Source organism: Hemitrygon akajei, chromosome 23 (assembly GCF_048418815.1).
Source record: "Hemitrygon akajei chromosome 23, sHemAka1.3, whole genome shotgun sequence".
In the NCBI taxonomy this organism is placed as follows: Eukaryota; Metazoa; Chordata; class Chondrichthyes; order Myliobatiformes; family Dasyatidae; genus Hemitrygon; species Hemitrygon akajei.
In genome coordinates, this window is record NC_133146.1 from 39,287,168 (window position 1) to 39,311,632 (window position 24,465).

At 40.5% G+C, this 24,465-nt stretch overlaps 1 protein-coding gene across 3 annotated transcripts in view; it reads left to right on the forward strand.

Annotated features, from left to right (window-relative positions):
* Positions 1–24,465, forward strand: part of LOC140715373 (myoferlin-like) — a 276,005-nt gene that overhangs the window by 61,117 nt on the left and 190,423 nt on the right. For all 3 annotated transcript variants that reach the window (XM_073027462.1, XM_073027463.1, XM_073027464.1), the window contains exons 6-15: positions 6,339–6,484; positions 6,759–6,887; positions 8,493–8,555; positions 8,634–8,684; positions 9,471–9,501; positions 10,476–10,591; positions 12,281–12,407; positions 14,304–14,407; positions 14,511–14,579; positions 20,792–20,835. In XM_073027462.1, the coding sequence (XP_072883563.1) occupies positions 6,339–6,484; positions 6,759–6,887; positions 8,493–8,555; positions 8,634–8,684; positions 9,471–9,501; positions 10,476–10,591; positions 12,281–12,407; positions 14,304–14,407; positions 14,511–14,579; positions 20,792–20,835 (880 nt within the window). The remainder of the gene's footprint in view (positions 1–6,338; positions 6,485–6,758; positions 6,888–8,492; positions 8,556–8,633; positions 8,685–9,470; positions 9,502–10,475; positions 10,592–12,280; positions 12,408–14,303; positions 14,408–14,510; positions 14,580–20,791; positions 20,836–24,465) is intronic.

The following is a 24,465-nucleotide window of genomic DNA, read 5'->3' on the forward strand; positions in this document are numbered from 1 at the left end:
TCTAAATCATTGATTTGTATAGACAAACAGCAGGCAACACAGCAACACACCACAGGTCACGGGTCTCCATTCTGTAAAACAGCTCTCCACTATCACAGGCTAGCTCCCCCTGGAATCCCATTGTGATCTCATCTTTCACACCAGTCCTCCATGCAGGGCCTTCTCAAACTCCACACAGACATAATCTACTGCCCTGCCTTAGTCAATCCTCTTGTCCACCTCCATCAAAAAAACTGAAAAGAAATCTGAGGTACCAGTACCCCTGCACAAAGTCACTGCTGACAATCTCTAATGCAGATAGAAACTGCCCATCAGAATCCCCTCCAGCAACCTTACCTTCCCACTACTGGCCTGCAGTTCCCAGTATTGTCCTCAGAACCCTTAAACATACAATATTAGCCCCATTCCAGTCTTCTGGTATCTGGCCTGGCTCTGGCTAAGGAGCCCCCTGCCATGCTGTCCAGCAACTTGTTCCTGTGCTTCCCAAAATATCCCACGATACAGTTGTTCAAGCCCTAAGAATTTAGCCACCTTTGTGTCTCAAGGCTGCTAACACTTTTTATTGATGTAAACATGTCACCTCTTTATTTCCTGAATTCCCTGGCTTTCATGGAAAAACAGCTGAGAAGTATTCCCAGTCAAGCATGTTTAGAAGGTGAGGAAGGTCTGACAGAATAGCATTAACTCCCCGGAAAGCATGTAGAAGCTGTTTTTGATCATCTGTGATCTAGAGTGGGTATGATTTATCAGAAGGAACTCTGACTTAGTGTTAAGGCAAGGAAATGCAGTAACAGGCAAGCATGGAGACACAGAATCTGCTAATCCTCGGCATTCCTGGATGAAGGGAAGGCCATAGACAGCACAAAACTTCGCATCCTCCATCTCAGAGGTGTTAGATCATGAGGCAGAGACTGAAAACAGGCATTTACCCAGGAGGATCTAACAAGCTCTATCCACTCCTTTTGAAGTGAATAGAAGTCTCAGAAAAACAAGTTTTGTGGTTAGCCAAATTGTACTTGGCTGTGGGACAAGATGTGCCCAGACTTCCTGGAAGTGTATGGCATTATACTTTTAGTTGGCAGCATATCAGAATTAATTAGGAAGGCCTTCACCATCCTCCTCCACAATGAGAAGGGGAGCATTTTGCTACTTGTGGGCCTGTACTCACTGTAGTTTAGAAAAATGAGGAGGATCTCACTAAAATCTATTGAAGATTGAAATGCTTAGAGAGAGTGCATGTCGAGAGGATGTTTCCAATAGTGGGAGAGTCTAGAACCAGAGCACAGCCCCAGAATAGAAGGATACCTCATTAGAACAAAGATGAGTAGGAATTTCTTCAGCCGGAGGGTGATGAATCTGTGGAATTCATTGCCTCAAATGGCTGTGGAGGCCAAGTGATTGGGTATATTTAATGCGGAGGTTGATGGGATTTGACTTGTAAGAGCATTGAAGTTTATGGGAGGAAGGTAGGAGAATGGGGTTGAGAGGAAAACTAAATCAGCCATGATCAAATGGTGGAGTAGACTCAATGGGCCAAATGGCCTAAATCTGTTTCTATGACTTGTGGCCTTTTGGAAAATCAGTAAATGCTGACTTACCTTGCTGTTGAAGATGGTGGACCTTTGACTTCCCAATGATCATGTGAGGGCTACAGGAATGAGAGAAATGGAGAGATGGCATCATCTTGTTTCAATATTATAACTGAAAAATCCAGAATTAATATTGAGACATATGGTTTTCGTTCTACTTAATGACATTGCTTGCGGTAATGTACCATTTGTAGTACACTCTTTATTTGCTAATAAGCAGGTAGGAAGCATATCTGGGTGGCACGTTGTTCCGGACCTAGCCTAAATCTTGTGACGGTGATAATAAACCTGATTCTGATGCTGAAACTTTAAAGTATATTTTAGGAGCAAACAAGAGGAAATCTGCAGATGCTGGAAATTCAAACAACACACACCAAAATGCTGGTGGAAATGTTTCGGGCCGAGACCCTTTGTCAGGCAGTATATTTTAGGATTGGGATACATTATACATAACTGATCAATTATAAGCATGCTTGTTATGACAGCAAGCTTATGGAATGGACCAGTGACTAAAAATTCTAGTTTCAAAAGTAACAGTGGAGATGTTATTTTATGTATTTGGGCAGCTCTAGGTGTTCTTTATACAGTTTGGTTACACTTCACTTAATCAGTAAACTTTTTTTTGTTATTCTTTCAATTAAGATCTTGGAAAGCGAGAACAAGGCTTTTGACATTAGTTAATTTGAAGATATTTGAGAAAGCAGTGCATTCTTGGAACTCTGTATGGCATGTCACAATTCATGCTCTACTCATTTTACTCATGCTGAGATCCACCAATGCTGGCACTGCTTCTCAGAATCAGGTTTAATGTCACTGACGAATGTTGTGAGATTTGTGGTTTTGCAGCAGCAAATCATATTAAATAAGTAAAGCAAAAATAGTGAGGTAGTTGATGCATCATCAATAACTCTTGGAGACGTGAGGCGAGAGATAGGCTTTTATTAGCTGGAAGAGAGCACTATCAGCAGCAAGAGACCATCACACAACATCCTGGAGACTGAGGGAGGAGCAGTGCCTCCAATCGCCTTTATACAGGGGTCTGTGGGAGGAGCCACAGGAGCAGTCAGCGGGGGGGGGGGGGGGGCGTGTCCAGACAGCTATATGTAGTTCACCACAGTGGTATTCATGGGTTCATTGTCCATTCAGGTATCTGAAGGTGGTGGGGGAGATGCTGGTCCTAAAATATTGAGTGTGTGTCTTTGGGCTCCTGTACAACTTATCTGATAGTAGCAATAAGAAGCTTGGGTGACGGGGGCCCTTGGTGATGGATGCTGCCTATTTGAGTCATCGCCTTTTGAAGATGTCCTTAATGCTGAGGTGGTTAATGCCCATGATGGAGCTGGCTGAGTTTACAACCCTCTTCAGTTTTCTTTTCTGATACTGTGCAGACCAGACCAAAAGGTGATGCAACCAGTTAGAATGCTCTTCATCATCAATGTGTAGAAGTTTGTTGGAGTTTTTGGTGACGTACCAAATCTCCTCAAATTCCTCCTGAAATAAAGCTGCTGATGTGCCTTCTTCATAATTTCATCAATTTGTTGAGCACAGGATGGATCTTCAGAAATGTTGACACCCAGGAACTTGAAACTGCTCACTGTTGGACCCCCTTAATGAGGACTGGTGTGTGTTCCCTCAATTTCGCCTTTCTGAAGTCCACAATCAATTTGTTGGTCTTATTGATGTTGAGTTTGTGTTGTTTCGTATGGCAGTTGTTTTTCTCTTCACACTTCTAAGAACTGAGTGACCTGTTATTGTTGTAACTGCAGTCAAACAGCTGATCCATCTCATTCCTGCATAGCTCTTTGTCATCGCTTGAGATTCTGCCAACAGCAGTTGCGTCATCAGCCAATTTATAGATGGTATTTGAGCTGTGCCTATCCACATAGTCATGGGTGTAGAGAGACATAGGACCTGGGTTCTGTTCTTAACTTTTTATAATTTCTCTCTTTGGGCAGTGGCATTTCAGCAGGTCACATGGAGTATATTCAGAAGTTAAAAGTGCGGTGGGAAAATTTTATATTTCTGACCTACATTTCTAGGAAACTAGAAAGTCAGCTAGTGATACCCAGTGCATCAATTTATGCCCAAGACTTTCAAGCACTGATCATCTTGATTCCATGTCTCATGGGCTCTTGAAAAAATGCTGCATAATTATATATATTTTTAAAACTTTAAGCTTAATTCTGTCTGAACTAGTTTTCACTGTTGTCCTAAAGTTTGTTCCTTGCAGTAGACTAACTTTAACAAGGAAATACTTGAGAATGTGACAGTGCTGTTAAAATATGTAACACGAAACCTCAGTGAATTGGGGATGATGTTCTCAAGTCAATCCTCTAAAACTGTTGAGAGATGCGTCACTGGTAATACAAATGAACCATGAGCTTTTTGTAATTGTTACTGTGACAAAAAACTGCAACCTGTTTTAGCTGGCCATCTGTCTTGACTTTAAAGATTCAGTATTAAATAACCTTCAAGGATGTTAGTTATAGCTTGGTCCTGGTAGAATGGATCTAACCAGTGGTAATTTCTGGAGTTATTCCTTTGTCCATGTTTCCTATTTCATCTATATCTGTCTGCAAGTGCTACGCTAATTCATCGAGCAAGTAATGAATCAGCTCCTGTGCAGATGTCTTCAAGAATTCATTAGTGGGCTTTTCAGTGAACAGTGACCTGTGTTTTATCATATACGAGCAAATCTAACTGCTTCGATGACATCTGAACTGTCTCCCACTCTTCTAAAAACAGCCAAGTGTGGCATGCCATGTTAGTTGACTGGGCCTGAAATGGTCAAACTCAGTAGCCAATTGAGCCACTGCTGCAAATGCAGTTCTGCTAAAATCACTGCCTTCAAAATGGGACAGTAGAAGAAAAGGAAGTAATAAGCAGTTAACATTGTCACAAGTCTAGGTTCATGAAAACTTCTAAGAAGTTAAGAGCCCATGGAGTTAGAGGCAAGGTACTGACATTGATAGAAGAGTTGGTTGACTGGCAGAGATCAAGAGGGGGCATAAAGATGTCCTTTTCAAGATGGCTGCTGGTGAGCTGTAGAGCTCTGCAGGGTTTAGTGTTGCAACTACATCTTTTCTCTTAAGATATTAATGATGTGGTTGAACAAACTCATGGCATTGTGGTCATGCTTACATGTAATACCAAGGTAGTTGGAAGAACAAGAAGCGTCTCAGAAATGGGGAATCTGCAGAAGGACTTCGATGGATTGGGAGAGTGGGTAAAGAAATGGCATGTGGGTGTACTGTGTGGGGTTATACACTTTGGTAGGAAGAATAAAGGCATGGACTATTTTCTAAATGATGAGGGGAATATTTAGAAATTGGGTGTAAAGAGTCCTAGTTCAAGATACCCTCAAGGTGAACCTGCAAGTTGAGTCAGTCCCACTCACCTTGAGAGGCTATAACTAGAATATAAAAGCAAGAAACGACTGCTGAGGCTTTAAGGCATTGTTCAGACTGCATTTGGAATATTGTGAGCAATTTTGGAGTGGGTCGGTAATTGTCCAAGGAATGAAGGATGTAACGTATGAGGAGCAATGATATCTTGAGCACGTACTTGATGGAGTTCAGAACGATGAGGGGGTATCTTTATTGAAAGTTAGGAGATACAGAAAAACTTGAATGGAGGGGCTGGATGTAGAGTTTGCTTCTAATAGCAGGAATGTATGGAATCCAAGAGCCCAGCCTCCAGATAAAGGAACTACACTTATGTGTGGCATGTGATCAACCTCCTACAAATGTCACAATTCAGGATCCACCCATCCTAAGATCCATAAATACTGGTATTCATGCTCTTAACTAATTTTCGCTTCATACTTTCCCTCTGTGTGTCAGCTACTTTGATCACGTGGAGTACATTCAGAAGTTTAAAAGTGCTGTGGGTAAATTTTATATTTCTTGCTTACGTTTCTGGGAATCTAGATATTTAGCTGGTGATACCCAATGCACCAATTTACTCCCAAGGGTTTCAAGCACAGATTTTTTTTTCCACACCTCATGGGTTCTTCAACAAATTATGCATAATAATATATTTTTAAAATTTAATTATATTCCCAAAGGGAAAGAGTGCACTGCTTTCTCAAAACTCTTAACTGGTGAGGAGGAACTTGTTAAGCCAGAGAGTGGTGAATCTGTGGAATTCATTACGGCAGAAGGCTGTGGAGACCGAGATGTTGGGTGTACTTGGGGCAGAGATTGTGAGGTTCTTAATTGGTTGATAGTTACAAGGAACAGGCAGGACATTGGAGTTGGAAAAATCAGCCATGATTGAATGGCTGAGTGATCTCACTAGGCTATGTGCTCCTGTCTTACGGTTTTAATAGCTTTTCTGTGCTGCTGATGCTGAGTGAACCCTCCCAAAATCTCCATTTGAAACAAGTAATATTACTGGTTTAAAAAATAGAAAATACAATCAGTGCTACCTGGTTTGGACTATTATCTTCACAAAGCTAAGTAGGGAACTGATGCTTGGGTAGCCTTTGAATTTGTGTTGAGTTCCCAGTTAACGGCAAATTATTGAATTGTAAAAGCATTGATTATCAGAGAGAGGCCTTCATAGTTGGGCTGCCTGGTGCAAATGATCATTTTACAGAGCACCTCAAGGTTGTGGTTCATTGTGTTATGAATGCATTTTGATAGAATGCAGGTCCCCAGAAGAAGTTGGACTTGCTTCCTTCTGAACGTTCACTGGGTAGGTGTATGCAAATGAATGAGTTCTCACTGGGCATCTTGCTGTTTGCAGGAGAAGGCGATGAAGAAGATGTGGAGGGCGGAGCAGGGGCTGGAGGAACTACAGGAACCCCTGGTACTCCAGCCCTTCCAGGAGTGAGAAGGTCCCGGAGGAAGAAAAGTAAGAGGTTGCTATCCAACAAACCTCAGGATTTCCAGGTACTTTGGAAGGGTATAAATAGCATTTATTTTCTGCTGGCAATAAAATCTTATTTTGTCTTCAGGGAGCCACTTGCCGCTTTATTATCTGTTAACTGTGAGAATGTCAAACGTGTAGAGGCTGCAACACAGCAGTTCATTTAGACTGTTTACAGCAGCTGTCCATTTGGAAATGAAATGGCTAATAACTGATTTATTCTTGTTCACAATTTCGTGTGTGTACAATAAGTGTAAAGCACAACTTTTGCACCCAAGTTGCTATGCTGTATTTCAGATTCGGGTGAGGATAATTGCAGCGCGTCAGTTGCCAGGTAATAACGTAAAGCCTGTAGTTAAAGTGTCTGTCTGGAATGAAACTCATCGAACAAGGATTCGAAGAGGAAACAACCCCCGCTTCGATGAGGTACATAAATCTTTACTTGAGTCTGAAGAAGCCAGTTTGATGAGATTGCATGATCTTTTCCTACATGCATTTGTACTTATTGGAGCAAGTAATTAGACTGGCTTGTAGCAAGCCTGCTGTCTTAGTGGTAAAGGATCCCATAGCACTTATGAAGTATTCTCCCATTGTTCCTTTTCAAATGTGTCCCTCCAATACTAACTATGATTGGTGAGACCATGCATGTGCAAAATAATAATGATATAAAGCCCTGGTGTCTGAGATGTACAACTTATTTTGTGACACTTTAATTATTCATGTGGAAATCCCGGACTGCTGCACTAAATACTAAGCGCCAGGATTTAAACCCGAGAATTTATGTGGAACTGAGAGGGCATTGGCTGATGTTCCAAGTGTCTGCCAGCGGGCTTGGTGAGAAAGGCAACAGGTTGATTCTGTTGACTTTACAGTGAACCAATGGTGTAGTGAGAAAATATTTAGAGGAAACCTATAGGATACCAGTCAAGTTGGCCACTTTCATCTGGACATCGATGTTTGTTGGAACTCTTGTTTATCAGATTACTAGTTAGTGAGTAACACATACAAGATGCTAGAGGAACTCGGCAGTCAAGCAGCATCTATGGAAAGAAATACATAGTCAAGACCGTTCATCAGGAAGAGGAAAGAATACAAGCTAGGTTGTGTTTGCAGTTAGTCCCTCTTCTACCACCCACCCACCTGGCTTCACCTATCACCATCTAGCTTGCATTACTTCCCCTCCCCCCTCCCCATCTTATTCTGGCTTCTTCCCACTTCCTTTCCAGACCTGATGAAGGGCCTTGGGCTGAAACCTCGACTGTTTAACCCTTTCGGTAGTTGCTGCCTGAACTGCTAAGCTCCTCTGGCAGTTCGTATGTGTTGTGCTGTATTTCCAACATCTGCAGAATCTCTTGTGTTTATAATAGTGAACTGGGTCTTATTTAAGAGCTAGTAGAAAATCTTTATGACGATGTCAGGATGCAAGCTGTTCTCTGCAGAATATCAGTTCTTATGCGTTTCAAGTCCAATTAAGTTTCCAGACATAGATGATCCCAAATATATCGATATTGGAGAGGAGGTTGGAGGTAGACACCACTGATGGGTGTTGGGATGAAGATACGTCCCTCCTTCCCTCCACTGGCTTGCCAGTCACCCTTGGACAACATGAAGTGCTTGCTTAGCTCCCCCATCAGCACCACGTGAAGTCATGGGAGCGGGTGGTGGACGGTTATATGAGCAGCTGGTGCATATCACAAGGGCTGGTTATGTGACCACTGACACCAGCCAGACAATCTCTGAAGAGTATTGATAATTGTTGCAGTCACCTGCCTTGTAAAGAAGAAGGCAATGGCAAACCACTTCTGTAGAAAAAATTTGCCAAGAACAATCTTGGTCATGGAAAGGCCATGATCACCCATGTCGTACGACAAGGCACATAATGAAGCAATACCACACCCACAGAATATTAAGAGCAGTTGATAAACACCCCTTTAGTTGGGATTATTATTTTATACATGTTTGGCTATTGAGAATTCAGCTCAACATTCATTCGAATGTGCCCTATTGTAACTGATGTTCTTATGTTAACAGATTTTCTTCTTCAATGTAACTCGCTCACCAGAGGAGCTCTTTGATGAATCCATCTACATTAGAGTAAGTTTCATTTGTAATTGTCCTGAATTTACTTTTCCGAGCTTTTGAAGCAACTTAAATTTATTGTTTTCTTTTTAGGTGTACAATTCATTTTCATTGCGATCAGATTCACTCATGGGAGAATTCAAGGTGAGTTTTCACTTGTGGATCTTGGCTATTAGATTTAAATTATAAGCATTATTAATAAACCAAGCAATTAAAGCTGCTAAACTTTAGAAATGCCACCGTGATCTAAGTCTCACACTTACTGAATTGTAGCATGTTGTGTTTATATCATGCAGTTTGGGATTATGAAAGTAGGTATCACACAGAAAAGGCTCCAGGCTCCCAATCCTGATGAAGGGTCTTGGTCCAAAGAATCCACTGTTTATTCGCCTCCATCGACACTGTCTGTCTTTTGTGTGTGTTGCTCATGATTTCCAGCATCTGCAGAATCTCTTGTTTACGAAAATGGATATTTTGCTTTTTTTTCCTCTTTAAAACTTAAATATAGGATAGATTGAGTGTGAGATTGAGTACTGAGCTGAAGGATGTGTTCCTTATTATTCTGTGCATTGGAAATTCAGATTTTTGTTTCACTTTGTCCATGAATTTTTATTAACTTTTTGACACAGTTTAATTTCTGGGCCCTTGTTGTAATTGCATATAGTCCTGTCTATTTTATATGATCTATTATATTATTATTACAGTGTCCTTGCAATTATTAGAACCATTCTCTTCTCACACTTGAAAGGGAAGTTTGCTAAACTCTATAGTAAGATCAGCATGATGATGTAAAATTGCAAGTAAGGTTCACCTACATGTGAAGTTGAGCTGATAGCTTGTGCAGTCCGAAGTATGTGAATCCTAGATGTTAACACTGTATTGTTCTCAAAGCGAAGAATTAGACTTAAAATTAAATATTTTGTTTTTCAGCTGGACATCGGTTATGTATATGATGAGCCTGGTAGGTTGTGTGCTTCTTTGTAAATTGAAGTGGGGAAGAAGAAGCAAGCTTTGATTATCCACTTTCACAAAGCTGATAAGCACTTTATGTACATTGTATTTTGTCTTTTTCCCTTTGACATTATTGCCATTTAGGACTGGGACTTTTGACTGTTTACTCTCTTTCCTAGACGCTGCTTGGCCTGCTGAGTCCTCCAGCATTTGTGTGTATTAGATAGTAACATTAAATTTGAAAGGGAAAAAGACAAAATACAGTGTATTTAAAGTGCTATAAATGATATAAATTGCTACAAATTACCAGAGATTCATGAGCATTTTGTATGTTTAATTATGGCATTGATGGCATTGGCCAGAAGGCTTGCTGTAAGCATTTATAGAACGGTGTGGAAATGGTTACAACATTCTATGACTCTATTATAACATTTCTCTAGGATTGACCCACTCTCCTGGAATTTTCCTTTAATGATGCAGACTTTTGCCTTTCAGTAGTTTTCAGTTTCTCTGACGAGTATTTGAATTATTGACGAATCTACTTTCATCATTTGACGAGCAATGCACTGTAAATCACTGTTTACTCAAGTGCCTCTTTCTTTGGCCAGTCACACTGGACCTTATTTCCAAGGGAAAGTTTCAGCTTAATTGTTTATGCTAAGAATTTTTTTTTCCCTGAAACCTTCTATCAAACTTCCCCCTGTGCTTCAAACAAGCCAGGATTTTCTGGTCTCTACGTAATTGAAATCTTGCATCTCTTGTGTCATTCTCCTCTCTGCTCTCTGAGATGCTGATGATAATACGCACTGAGAACTGTACAAACTGGGGTCCATTCAGTGTTTCATGATGATTTTAGCACTGATGTTCCCCAGAGTGAACATCGCCTAATGCATTTTCTGCTTCTGTTTCATGCTACATTATTTAATAGTGTGTGAGTGCTGATGGATAAGTATATTTCACGTAAACTTTTTTTGCTATCCTCAGGACATGCTGTTTTGAGAAAATGGATCCTGCTTCATGATCCTGAAGATACAAGTACAGGATCGAAGGGATACATGAAAGTCAGCTTATTTGTCCTGGCCACAGGAGATGAGCCTCCGGTAATGGTTTGGTGCCAACATTTGAAGTCAGTCTCTAGCCAATGAGTTATCTCAGGTTGTTTATCACATTTGCAACATCACCCCTGGTGGTTGTGAGCTATCACCTGCACCAATGCAAGCATCTGTAGTGTTGAATCAGGTCCAGCAAGTGAGACAGGAAATGTTGACTGGGAGTAGGTATATTAATAATTTATTTACAAACAGTAAAAGTTTGACTAAACATTCATGTTCCCCCATGTCACAGAAACTATGAAGCTGAATATTCAACAAACGTATTTAGTTAAAAGCATGCGCAGAGCACACCTTCCCTATAGTCATGTGCGCTACTTGCCTTAAACAAAGGGAGGGAGACAGAACTTCCCACTATATATTTAAGATAGTTGAAACTGGACATCAGGAAATGGGAGAAGCAGCTGCAGTTTCTAAACTAATCAATCATGGCAAAGTGACTTTTGGCAATCTGAATATGGTATGCCTCACCCCTCTGCCGCAGGACAAAATCATCTTTCATTAGAATTCTTAGGATAATAATTCTTAGAATACATGCCCACTATTGTATTTCTTTATTTTCCTATAAGTGCCTGAAAGCAATTGAATTTCAAAGTAGCATATGGTGACACATAAGTACTTTGATAATAAATTTACATTGTGCTCTGAGCCTCAGAACCTCATGACCAAGTTCTTTCAAAGACATTTCCTGCCTGGTGACAAGGTTTGACAAAAGGTGGGTGAGTGGGGAAGGCAGCCTCGTATGTAATGAGGGACAGTCAACATTTAATTAGAATGTTGTAGCAATGATTGTTAATAAGAGCACCACTAGCAGTTGGTGCTAGTATGGGAACCCTCATTCAGTAGGTACGTAGAAGAATGGGGAATGTCAAAAAGTAAATAAATAGCATTGAATGGCATTAAATGAGATTCTATGGGAATACATAATTGAGAAATTCAGAACGGCTCAATTGATATTGTGATATTACTAAACTCCTCAATCTGATATACCCCTTTCACTCGTTTGTTTAAGATGGCACCCAGAATACTGCATACAGTTTAGTACACTAATCTACTTTTTTCCCCCCTAGATCAACAGGCAGTACTGCTAAATTTTGCACTTTTCTTTGTCATTAGGGTAAATGCCATAATAACTATACCTTCCAATAGATGGGTGTGACTGAAGAGCAACTAAATTTTAAGTGGTCTAGGCAACTATACCCACACTTTGGATGCGTTAGATGATTATTTTCATTGTTTTTGGTTGTTCAACAGCAACAAATTGCCTTGAAAGAAAAGGAATAATTTGATGCTACGTTAATTGTGATTTGGGAGCCACGTGCTGCTGTGTACTGAGGAATACATGCAAAGAATACTTAAGAGAAGGGGATCCAAACCAATTGTTCTTTAGCTTGGCATACTCGTTACACTCCTGAGTGATGGGAAGAGTGATATATGATAAAACTGCAAGCTGAGATTTGTTGTAATAAAATCAAACTAATTTGGGGGGACAAGAGCTTTTGAACAAGTTATTAAATACTCATAGGTTATGGTGATTCTGGTGTCACACCTCTCCACAGAAACATCTCATAATGGGGTATGTTATGAAGATGCTGAAAGAGGCAAAAATTGCATGCAAGTTTCTTTTTTTGCAAGAGCTGCTTTCTATTAACTTTTTCTCTTTTTTTTGATGCTCAATAGGTTGAGAATAAGGTGCAAAATGAAGATGAGGACGATGTTGAAAGCAACCTGTTGCTTCCTGCAGGCCTCACTCTTCGATGGGTGACTTTCATTCTAAAGATTTACAGAGCAGAGGATGTTCCACAGAGTAAGATGGGTTTTCGTGTTGTAGGGGAGATTGGGGTAACTTTGGTGACAATAGTTTGTGTACAATCAAGATGGTGGTCTCTTGCATTTCAGAGTCAAAATCAGGTTTAAGATTCACCTAGATCAACATATGTTGTGAAGTTTGTTTTGTGGCAGCAGTACAGAGCAATACATTTTTTTAAAGAAGCTTATAAATTGCAATAAGAAATAATATATTTAAAATTAAATTAAATAGAGCAAAAATAATGAGGTAATGTTCATTGTCCATTTTGAAATCTGATGGCAGAGGTGAAGAAGCTGTTCCTAAAATGTTGAGTGTCTTCAGGCTCTTGTACCTTCTCTCTGATGGCAGTAATGAGAAGAGAGCATGTACTGGGTGATGGGGGTCCTTAATGATGAATGAGGCATCGCCTTTTGAGGATGTTCTCCGCTGGGGAGGAGAGTGCTCATGGGGAGCTGACTGTGTTTATAACCCTCTGCAGTGTTATTCTAATCTTGTGCAGTAGTACCTCCATGCTGGACAGCAATGCAACCAGTTAGAATTTTCTCCATGCTACATCTATAGAAATTTGCTAGCGTCTTCGGTGGCATGCCAAGCCACCTCAAACTCCTAATGAAATATAGCCACTGACAGCTTCCTTTCATAATTGCAGCAAAATGTTGGCCCATTTGAACATAATTGACACTTGGTATCCTCAGAACTCAAGGACTTTGCATAATTAGTTCACTGATAACGTGGATCCAGCAGGGGTTGAAAGCAGCTCCGCTATTCGGAATCAGAATCACATTTATCGGCATATGTCGTAAAATTTGTTAACTCTGTTAACTTTGCTTCAGCAGTACAATGCAATACATGATAAATATAGAAAAAATGGAATTGCAGTAATTATATATCAATATTAAATAGCTGACTTAAAATAAGTTGTGAAAAAACATTTTTTTAATAAGTAGTGAGGTAGTGTTCATGGGTTCAATGTCCATTCAAAATTCTGATGGCAAAAGCAAGAAAGCTGTTTCTGAATCGCTGAGTGTGTGCCTTCAGGCTCCTGTACCTCCTTCCTGATGGTAACAATGAGAAGTGGGCTTGTCCTGGATGGTGGGACTCCTTAATGATGGACACTACCTTCCAGCCTTGAAAATGTTTTGGATACTATGGAGCCTAGTATCCATGATGGAGCTGACTAATTTTACAACTTACTTTTTATTGACATTGTAAATTTAATCTGCTAGGCTACCTAATTGTTCCTGTTGCAGACTTGATTTGATACTGTCACACTGTCTTCCAGAGATGCACCTGTTTATCTTGCCCTTGCCCTCCAGCTGCCTCATCCCAGCTCTAGACCAGCAGTAACACCTTTCTTGCATCCAGTGCTGGCTAGTATTGAGCATTTCTACTGCCCCATCCAAACCCTTCCTACTCTACAAGCCCTTCCTCAGAAATGAACTCCTTTTCTGCATTTCACCTTGCTGTTCTTGAGTTTCAAATGTACATTACCACCCAAATGTCTTCTCAACTCTTCAATTTATATTGATTACTGAAAAGAAGTCTGTCACAGAGGCTGTTATAATAGGGCCAACGTTGCCTTGTATATTCTCTTCCCAACCCATTTTGCTCTGTCTGCAGCTTCAAGTCGCCAAATTGCTTGGTACAGCCTAATCTCTTTAACCTGTGCCTGATTTTAACTTGACCATATCATCTTAGTTTGAGAATGCCTAATTGTGTTAGCTCCTACTTTAGTCCATGCTACTGTTGCACTAAACTAAGTAGTGTTCAAGATTTAGTCTGTTTAACTTTGTATTTGCTGATTAAAATTTTGTATCTGGGTTTAGTTGAGTTTATTGCACTCAAATAACATTGTAGTGACATAATTTTGCTGTTTGCTTTACTCCATTTCAGTGGACGATGCCTTTGCAGAAAATGTGAAGTCACTTTTTGGAGCAGGAACTGACAAGAAGAACCTTGTGGATCCATTTGTGGAACTTAGCTTTGCAGGAAGAAGAGTGAGAATCTCCCCATACCCATATTCAGTGATGTCATTATAGAATTTCTAAATGCTGCAAATTATCTTCCAGTTGTAATACTGGCTCTTTCTTCTCATTTAAGCTTTGCACAAAAATAATTGAGAAGAATGCAAATCCTGAGTGGAACCAGGTCCTCTATCTTCAAGTCAAGGTAGGATCTGTTTCATTTTATTATCTGCAATTGCTTTGTGTTGATCATGTTGAGTCAGTGGCCATGTCCATTTCTGAGCCATGTTTTTTTCTGTGATTTCATGCTTTTTGTTAGTAAGTATTTTAGAAATGGGCATAGGGGAACTCTGGAAAGAACTTAGCATCCACAAAATGGATTTACGTATGTAACATTTTTTCACATGTGCAAATTAAATACTATGGGAAAAATGATACCATTATGACAGGAAGGCAATGAATATTCACACATTTTTCTTTAGATCTTTTTGCTTTTGCACCTGACAATCAATTTGTATAGTATTGTGCTAAAGTCTTAGGCACCCTAGGTTTTTTGATATGGTGTGTCAGATAGTATGGCCTCCACAGAGCCCTGATCACAACATCACTACCTGGAGAGACAGAAGCGAGGGAGACAGCCAAAGTTGCTGAAGAACTGTGTCAAGTTCTTCTAAGGTGCTTGAAACAACCTACCTGCTGATTTTCCTATAGAACTGCACAGTGTACCAAAGAGAACTGATAAAAGGCAAAGGGTGGTCATGCCAAATATTGATTTGATTTTAGTTTTTACTGTTTACTGCTCTTCATAATACATTTTTTGATATTTAGAAACTTTTCAAGTCATTATATTTGAAAGCACCTTCACTGTACAGAATTTTTATATGTGACTTTTTCACAGTACTGTATATTCTAGATGAAACAATAAGGTTTTTCAGAGTGCTTGTTACATTGGACTAGCTGCTTGTATTTAAGTTCCCAGATTGATGTCATGGGTTCTGTCATTTGGCATAATCTCCTTGTTCATATTTACACCAGACATTGTATATGTAAACTCTTAGGACAAAATGCAAGTCTTTCCCTCCCCAGGCACTTCAGTGTTGGCACGGAAGAACAGCATAATTATAGCACGATTAGTTTACAAAGGCAATGCTCATCAGTAAAGAGGAAATTGAGATTGAAATATTTGAAGAGGATCTAACACAAGTAGTCAAACATCAGCAGCAGCAGGTTCTGAAAGTGGCTTATTGCTGAATGTGCAGCACATGTCCTTTTATGCTTCTTTCCAAAGAATAATATTATTGTTAAGTTTTCTATCAACATAATTAGTGCTGTGTAATGATAGGAGCTCTACCCATCCCATTCGCTGGTAGGAATGCATTCCAAAACTCGGCATTCTCTCAATCTGCTTGACTTGAGACTAATTTTGAACTCTCTTATTTTACATGATGTTGGCTTTGTGTATTTTAAGTTCACTGCTTTATTTTACCTTTCAATTCTATATTTGATCTATAAATATATTCTATATTTGATCTGAAATTATATTTGATGCAAGTGGCTTGCTAACCTAGTTAAGGAATTTGTTCATCAGTATTAATCACCAAGCAGAAACTATCCTAAGAAAAGATCGCAACTCTGATAATTGAAGATCATACCATAATTGTTATTGTATGCAAATAATGAAATAGAATTTGGCTGGGGCTAACAAAATTTTAATATCAAATCCAAAATCAGGATCCTTGTGGAAATGTTTTCACACAATACCTGCAATTATCCTTCCTGTTTACATTTTCGCTGATCATTATTTGAGCCATGGTGTTCTAAAAGCAAGTGGAATAAAAATGTGAATATCATCAAATCAGTTGTGTAGTTTTCATAGTTATGATCTAGTACACAACTGATTTGATCTACTTCAGGAGGTTTTGATTAGATTCTTGTTTGCCATATTCTGCTATTGAGTAAGCTTTAGTTACAGCATTGGGTACGTCACCTGTGAGACTTCTGATTTAGATTGCTGCTAATTAATCTGGCTTTGTCATTGAAACAGTATTAAATTCTACGTTGCTGGTTGTCTTAAGAAGTCTGTGCATCTTTAATTTATTTGATCAAAGTTCAAAATAAATTTATTATCAAAGAACATATATGTCACCATATACTGTACATGGCTGAGATTCATTTTCTTGCAGGCATACTTCGTAAATCCAATAACCGTAGTAGATCAATGAAACACCATGCCAGCGTGTGCAAAAGACAGCAAGCTGTGCAAATACAAACAGAAAGAAATCATACATAAATAAGCAATAAATATTCTGACTATGAGGAGTCCTTGAAAGTGAGTACATAGGTTATGAGAACATTTCAGTGATGGGACGAGTGAAGCTATCCCCTTTGGTTCAAGAGCCTGATGGTTGAGGGGTAATAACTGTTACTGAACCTGGTGGTGTGGGTCCAGAGGCTGCTGTACCACCTTCCTTATGGCAGCAGCGAGAAGACAGCATGACCTGGGTGTTGGAGTCCCTGATGCAGGATGCTGCTTTCCTGCAACAACACTTCATGTAGATGTGCTGAAGAGTGGAGAGGGTTTAACTCCTGATGGACCGGGCTGTATCCACTACTTTTTGTGTGATTTTTCCATTCAAGGTGTTTCTATAGAAGCTGTGACATAGCCAGTCAATGTACTTTCCACTGAACAGCTATAGAAATCTGTTAAAGTTTTATATGTCATGTCAAGTCTCTGCAAACTCCTGAGAAAGTAGAGGCTCTGCTGTGCTTTCTTCATAATTGCACTTGCATGCTCAGCCCAGAACAAGCCTTTTGAAATGATAACACCTAGGAAATTGAAGTTGCTTACCCTCTCCAAATCGGATTCCCCCAATGGGGACTGATCGTGGACCTCAAGTTTCCTCCTTCTCCAGGCGTCAATAATCAACTTCCTGATTTTACTAACATTGAGTAAGAGGTTGTTGTTGTGGCACCACTCAGCCAGATTTTCAATCTCTCTCTATATACGCTGATTCGTCACCATCTTTGATTCAGCCAATGACAGTGGTGTCATCAGCAAGCTTGAATATGGCATTGGAGCTGTGCTTAGCCACACAATAGTAAGTGTAAAGCGAGTAGAGCAGGAGGCTAAGCACACGGCCTTGTGAGGCGCCTGTGCTGAGGGAGATTGTGGAGGAGATGTTGCTGCTGATCTTTGCTATTCTGAATATTTCTCAGAGCTGCATGTCTGAGAAATTGAACAAGAAATTGAGCAAGCAAACTCTTTGTAGACAAGGTTTGATGGGGATTGTTAGATGCCTCGTCATGATTGGATACAAGTCAAAGTTGAATTTATTGTCAACTGCACAAGTACAGTGATGCACAGGTGCAAAAGAGAAACTTGCAGCAGCCTCACAGACTCATAGCGTCATACAAGTTACTCGTCATGTTATGCTAGATGGATTTGATTAACTGTATTGGTTATGGCATACTATCCTAATACACAAGGTCACCGTTGACAAGTGTACTTGCTAATGTATCTTTTTGCTAATGTGTCTTTCACATTCAGCAGTTCAGACTGCTGGCTTTAACAATTGGAGCATGACTATTATTGATTGCAGCGTGAGAGATGCGGATGCCATCCAGAAGATCACCAAGGAGTTGGAAGTTTACCTCACTAGTGTGGACATGCCAGGCTTACCTGGCAAGGCTACCAGCTTGGCATCCTCTGGCCAATGCTGGTACATGAAGTACATGATGTTAAGGCACTTGAAAGGAAGATCAATGGCTACCTTTGAAGGTGGCTGGGGCCCCCCCATAGCCTGAGTAGCCTTGCTGTGTACAGGAAGAGGAATAAACTGCAGCTTCCCTTCAGCAGAGTTTATGGTTTCCCATACAAGAGGATTGCTGCAGTACAGAGATTCCAACGGCCCCCCCCCCCCCAAAGTCTCCACATCGGGAACTGAGGTCCAGGCAAGCAGTTAAATGGAGGGCCCAGGATGCAGTGGAGATGGCTGAGGCACAGGGATCTGGTAGGAACAGTGGTGTCTGGTCAGGTGGGGCTGAACAGCTTCCCTTCCAACCTGCTTCGATAGGGTCCAGGGCAGGGACAGACGCAAAATGGTCCAGGAAGAGGTGCAAGCAGTTGTCAAGGAAGTGCATACAATCAGGATGGTATGTTTGTAGCAGCAGGGAGTTTGGACAAAGTGGGAGGGGGTGCTGAAACAGAACATCTGGTCCAACATCTGGCAGTTCATGACTCAGGCTGTGTACAATGTCCTGCCTAGTCCAGTGAACCTTTTTTCTTGGGACAAAAACTAGGCACCATCATGTCCTCTCTGGCCTGGCAGAGGGACCCTGGAACATATCCCAAAAGCCCTTGGAGAAGGCCGCTACCACTAGCGTCAGGTGCTGAAGGCAGTGGCTGAAAATATCTCCTTGGCCATTAACAACAGTAAGCACCTCTGCCTCTGTCAAAGCTGAAGACAAATCACAGCCTCCGCCTAGATCACCAGCAGACTTGCTAGCCTTGGGGTCTGACTGGCAACCAGAAGTCGATGTTGGCAAGCTATTTAAGTTCCCTGACTTTATTGCATCATTATCACTGAGGCCTGACATTGTAATTCTGTCAGAAACCTCAAAGCAGGTGATCATGGTAGAACTGGTAGTGCCGTGGGAAGAGCGGATTGAGGAGGTGTTTGAGCATGAGAAGGCCAAATTCCAGGAGCTGGTAGAGTAGTGCCAGAGACAGGGGTGGAGGGCACATTGTGAGCTGATAGAGGGGAAGTGCAGAGGTTTTACTGTCTGCTCACTCTGCAGAACGTACTCTCTCCTTGGCCTAACAGGGGCTACAAAGAGAAGGGCCATCAGGACTGTCAAAGCGGCTGCCAAATATGCCTCCGGGGGCTGTGGATCAAGAGGTTTCCCATAGACTAATGCTGCTGGGTCACAAGCCGGGGCCTGATCAACCCTGACTGGGTGAGAGTGTTTGATGTTGGAAGATCCAAAACACCTGATGATCTCGGCTTGCATCTCTGATCATGTGTCCCCGTGCATCCCAGAATGCATCTCAGCATCAGCTGTCTTTGAAATTGCCAATACCTCCTGCCCTGTTCAAGTTCATTGGTTTTCCAGCAAGGGCAAGATCATAGGCTAAATACTTCAGATGTTAGGGCAGCACAGTGGTTAGCATAATGCTTTAGAGCACCATCTGTAAGTTCAGGGTTCAATTCCGGCTGCTGTCTGTAAGAATTTGTATATATTCCCCATGACCATGTGGGTTTCCTCCAGGTGCTCTGGTTTCCTCCCACATTCCAAAGACTTGCGAGTTAGGGTTAATAAGTTGTGGGCATGTTATGTTGGTGCTGGAAGCATGGTGACACTTATAGCTGCCTCCAGACAACATTCTCCATGCAAAAATTGCATTTCACTGTATGTTTTGATGTACATGTGACAAACAAAGCTTATCTAATCATCTTCAGAATGTGGAAATGTGAAATAAAATCCATAATACTCAGCTGGTGGTCAAAACATGCGATGAAAGAAAGTAGACACTTTGGATCGATGACATTTCATCAGAGCAGTGAACAGTTGAGAAACTGCTTTTAAGAAACCATGCAGGAGGAGAGCTTAAATGTTAGAAAAGAGCATCAAGGAAAGGTGAAGGTACAGGAGAGACTCCTGAAAAGAGTTGAGTGATTCCTGGGATAAATTATTATACTTTAAGAGTATGTCGGAGCGTTCAAACCCTTTGGAGATGGAGTGAGGGGAAAATCATCAAGTAAGTAAAATATTGCGGGATCTGAGCAGAGTGGCAAGTGGGTTGAGGGTTTGCGGATTGGAGCTTGCATAAAATAGAGGATGATTTAAGAGGACGCTAACTTTTTCACACTGTGTGTGGTTGGAATCTGGTTGTGGATGTGGTGCAGGCGTGTTCCACTGCTGCTAAGCGGACATTGGGTGAATGCGTATTGGTGAAAATATTACAAGGCTCAAGAGCAGGAGTTGCGGGTTGAAACTGGAGTCTCTGTGGTTGAAAAAGGACACAAACACATTGGGATAAGTGGAAGTTTTCTCCATGTAATTGTGCTGTCTTTCAGTGAAAGACGATAACAATGGAAATTTGTGTGGTGAAAAAAATTATCTCAAAGGAGTCGAAGTAGGATCAGAATAATCTATACTATGGGTTGGACCATGGCCATTCTCCTCTTAAGTACTGAATCTGGTATTCTAAAAATATTCTACATGTGATTTTTAATCTGGTGCTTTTGAATCAGATTGGTAGATAGCTTGTACTGCAGTAAGAGTCAACTTGTTTGTACAAGATGTGTTTAACTGGTTACCTGGTCAGTAATGAATGTTAAAACTTTTTTTTTAATAAGATGGCAATAGTAAATGTAGAATAAATGAAATAGTATAATTTTCTTTCTTGTCTTTCAGTTTCCGTCCATGTGTGAGAAATTGCGCATGACTATTTTCGATTGGTGAGTGTGCAAGAACAGTTTTAATCTTGATTTTAATGTGAATGATTAGCTGCAGGTAATTTTGTAAAAATGCATTGACCAGGGGTCAAGTTATCTTTGACCAAGTCACTTTTGAAGTTGATGCTGAAATACAAGGAAGCACAGAAGAGGTGAGGCAGGAAACCACACCTTCATGGGAGAGTTACAGCACTCTGCATTTACTCAAAGGTTGGTTTGCTCCAAAAGTCCATTGCCTCAGAAGGTGATTGTTACTTGCAGGTATATGGATGTTGCAAGAAGCAAACAGATGAGGAACTTTATAGTATATAAGGAATCCACTGTGTATTTTTGTCTTATTACTGATCTTTCAGTGACAATTTATTATGGTGTGGAGAGTATGCCATTTTCCTTTAATGACCATCAGAAATCAACAAATTTGTTAAATTGTTCACTTTCAAATTTGTTTTAAGTGGTAGGAGGAGGAGTGTGAATTCTCAAAAGGAATAATAATTGATGAACAGAGTTGGGGAGGGAGGCAACAAGTTGCAATTGTTTATAAATATGGATAAAGTGTTGTTGTTCAGGAAATTCCTTCTCCCCGTGATGACTCTCTGGACTATAGTAGGAAGTCCTTAAATTGTATTTTCAAGTGTCGAATGATATATTAAAAGAAAAAAGGTGAAATGAATTGCCCAGGGCCAAGGGTACCAAAGGGAATTGCCCATGTTCAGTTACTGATCCTTAAGTCCCAGACCTGTGCAGTCATTGTAAGTCCACATTCTGCTGAAGGGCATGCATTAGTGTAGCTATAATTACTAGTCACTAGTTTGGGAGCAGAACTCGGTGTTGCTAAGTATTATGTGTGACATGTGCTCACCAGGTGATTCTGAGCTGTAACCTATTGTCTGATCATTAATTGGCATGGAGCAGATGTTTAACTATTTCTGATTGTGTGGTAGAAATGGCATGGACTACTATGTTCTCCATATAAACATTACTTATGGCAGTGTATCATTACTATTCTTTTAAACGTAATTTTAGGGTGTTTTTGTTTCCATCTTTGTTCCCTCTTGCTGAATAATATGTACTGCAGTGGTATTAGAATTTCAAAATCTTTGTTGCCAATAACATTGAATAAGACAATTTTTGCTTATAACCATATAACAATTACAGCATGGAAACAGGCCATCTCGGCCCTTCTAGTCCATGCCAAACACTTACTCTCACCTAGTCCCACTGACCCGCACTCAGCCTATAACCCTCTATTCCTTTCCTGTCCTTATACCTATCCAATTTTACTTTAAATGACAATACTGAACCTGCCTCTACCACTTCTACTGGAAGCTCGTTCCACACAGCTACCACTCTCTGAGTAAAGAAATTCCCCCTCGTGTAACCCTTAAACTTTTGCCCCTTAACTCTCAACTCATGTCCTCTTGTTTAAATCTCCCCTACTCTCAATGGAAAAAGCCTATCCACGTCAACTCTGTCTATCCCCCTCATAATTTTAAATACCTCTATCGTCCCCCCTCAACCTTCTACACTCCAAAGAATAAAGACTTAACTTGTTCAATCTTTCCCTGTAACTTAGGTGCTGAAACCCAGGTAACATTCTAGTAAATCTTCTCTGTACTCTCTCTATTTTGTTGACATCTTTCCTATAATTCGGTGACCAGAATACTCCAAATTAGGCCTTACCAATGCCTTGTACAATTTTAACATTACATCCCAACTCCTATACTTAATGCTCTGATTTATAAAGGCCAACATACCAAAAGCTTTCTTCACCACCCTATCCACATGAGATTCCACCTTCAGGGAACTATGCACCATTATTCCTAGATCGCTCGGCTCTACTGCATTCTTCAATGCCCTACCATTTACCATGTATGTTCTATTTGGATTATTCCTACCAAAATGTAGCACCTCACACTTATCAGCATTAAACTCCATCTTCCATCTTTCAGCCCACTCTTCTAACTGGCCTAGATCATCCACAACGCAACCTACCTTAGTATCATCTGCATACTTACTAATCCAATTTACCACCCCATTATCCAGATCATTAATGTATATGACAATCAACATTGGACCCAGTACAGATCCCTGAGGCACACCACTAGTCACCGGCCTCCAACCTGACAAACAGTTATCCACCACTACTCTCTGGCATCTCCCATCCAGCCACTGTTGAATCCATTTTACTACTTCAATATTAATACCTAATGATTGAACCTTCCTAACTAACCTTCCATGTCAAAGGCCTTACTGAAGTCCATATAGACGACATCCACTGCTTTACCCTCGTCAAATTTCTTCGTAACCTCTTCAAAAAATTCAATAAGATTTGTCAAACATGACCTTCCACACACAAATTCATGTTGACTGTTCCTAATCAGACTCTGTCTATCCAGATAATTATATATACCATCTCTAAGAATACTTTCCATTAATTTACCCATCACTGACATCAAACTGACAGGCCTATAGTTGCTAGGTTTACTCTTAGAACCCTTTTTAAACAATGGAACCACATGAGCAATAGGCCAATCCTCCAGCACCATCCCCGTTTCTAATGACATATGAAATATTTCTGTCAGAGCCCCTGCTATTTCTACACTAACCTCCCTCAAGGTCCTAGGGAATATCCTGTCAGGACCTGGAGATTTATCCACTTTTATATTCCTTAATAGCACCAGTACTTCCTCCTCTTTAATCCTCATAGTTTCCATAACTTCCCTACTTGTTTCCTTTACCTTACACAATTCAATATCCTTCTCCTTAGTGAATACCGAAGAAAAGAAATTGTTCAAAATCTCCCCCATCTCTTTCGGCTCCACACATAGCTGTCCACTCTGATTCTCTAAGGGACCAATTTTATCCCTCACTATCATTTTGCTATTAATATAACTGTAGAAACCCTTTGGATTTATTTTCACATTACTTGCCAAAGCAACCTCGTATCTTTTAGCTTTTCTAATTTCTTTCTTAAGATTCTTCTTACATTCTTTATATTCCTCGAGCACCTCATTTACTCCATGCTGCCTATATTTATTGTAGACATCTCTCTTTTTCCTAACCAAGTTTCCAATATCCCTTGAAAACCATGGCTCTTTCAAACTTTTAACCTTTCCTTTCAGCCTAACAGGAAGATAAAGATTCTGTACCCTCAAAATTTCACCTTTAAATGACCGCCATTTCTCTATTACAACCTTCCCATAAAACAAATTGTCCTAATCCACTCCTTGTAAATCCTTTCGCATCTCCTCAAAGTTAGCCTTTCTCCAATCAAAAATCTCAACCCCTGGGTCCAGTCCTATCCTCCTCCATAATTATATTGAAACTAATGGCATTGTGGTCACTGGACCCGAAGTGCTCCCCAACACGTATCTCCGTCAGACAGACAGACATACTTTAATGATCCGGAGGGAAATTGGGTTTCATTACAGCCGCACCACCCAAGAATAGTGTAGAAATATAGCAATATAAAACCATAAATAATTAAATAAAAATAAGTTAATCAATCCAAGTGGAAATAAGCCCAGGACCAGCCTATTGGCTCAGGGTGTCTGACACTCCGAGGGAGGAGTTGTAAAGTTTGATGGCCACAGGCAGGAATGACTTCCTATGACACTCAGTGTTACATCTCGG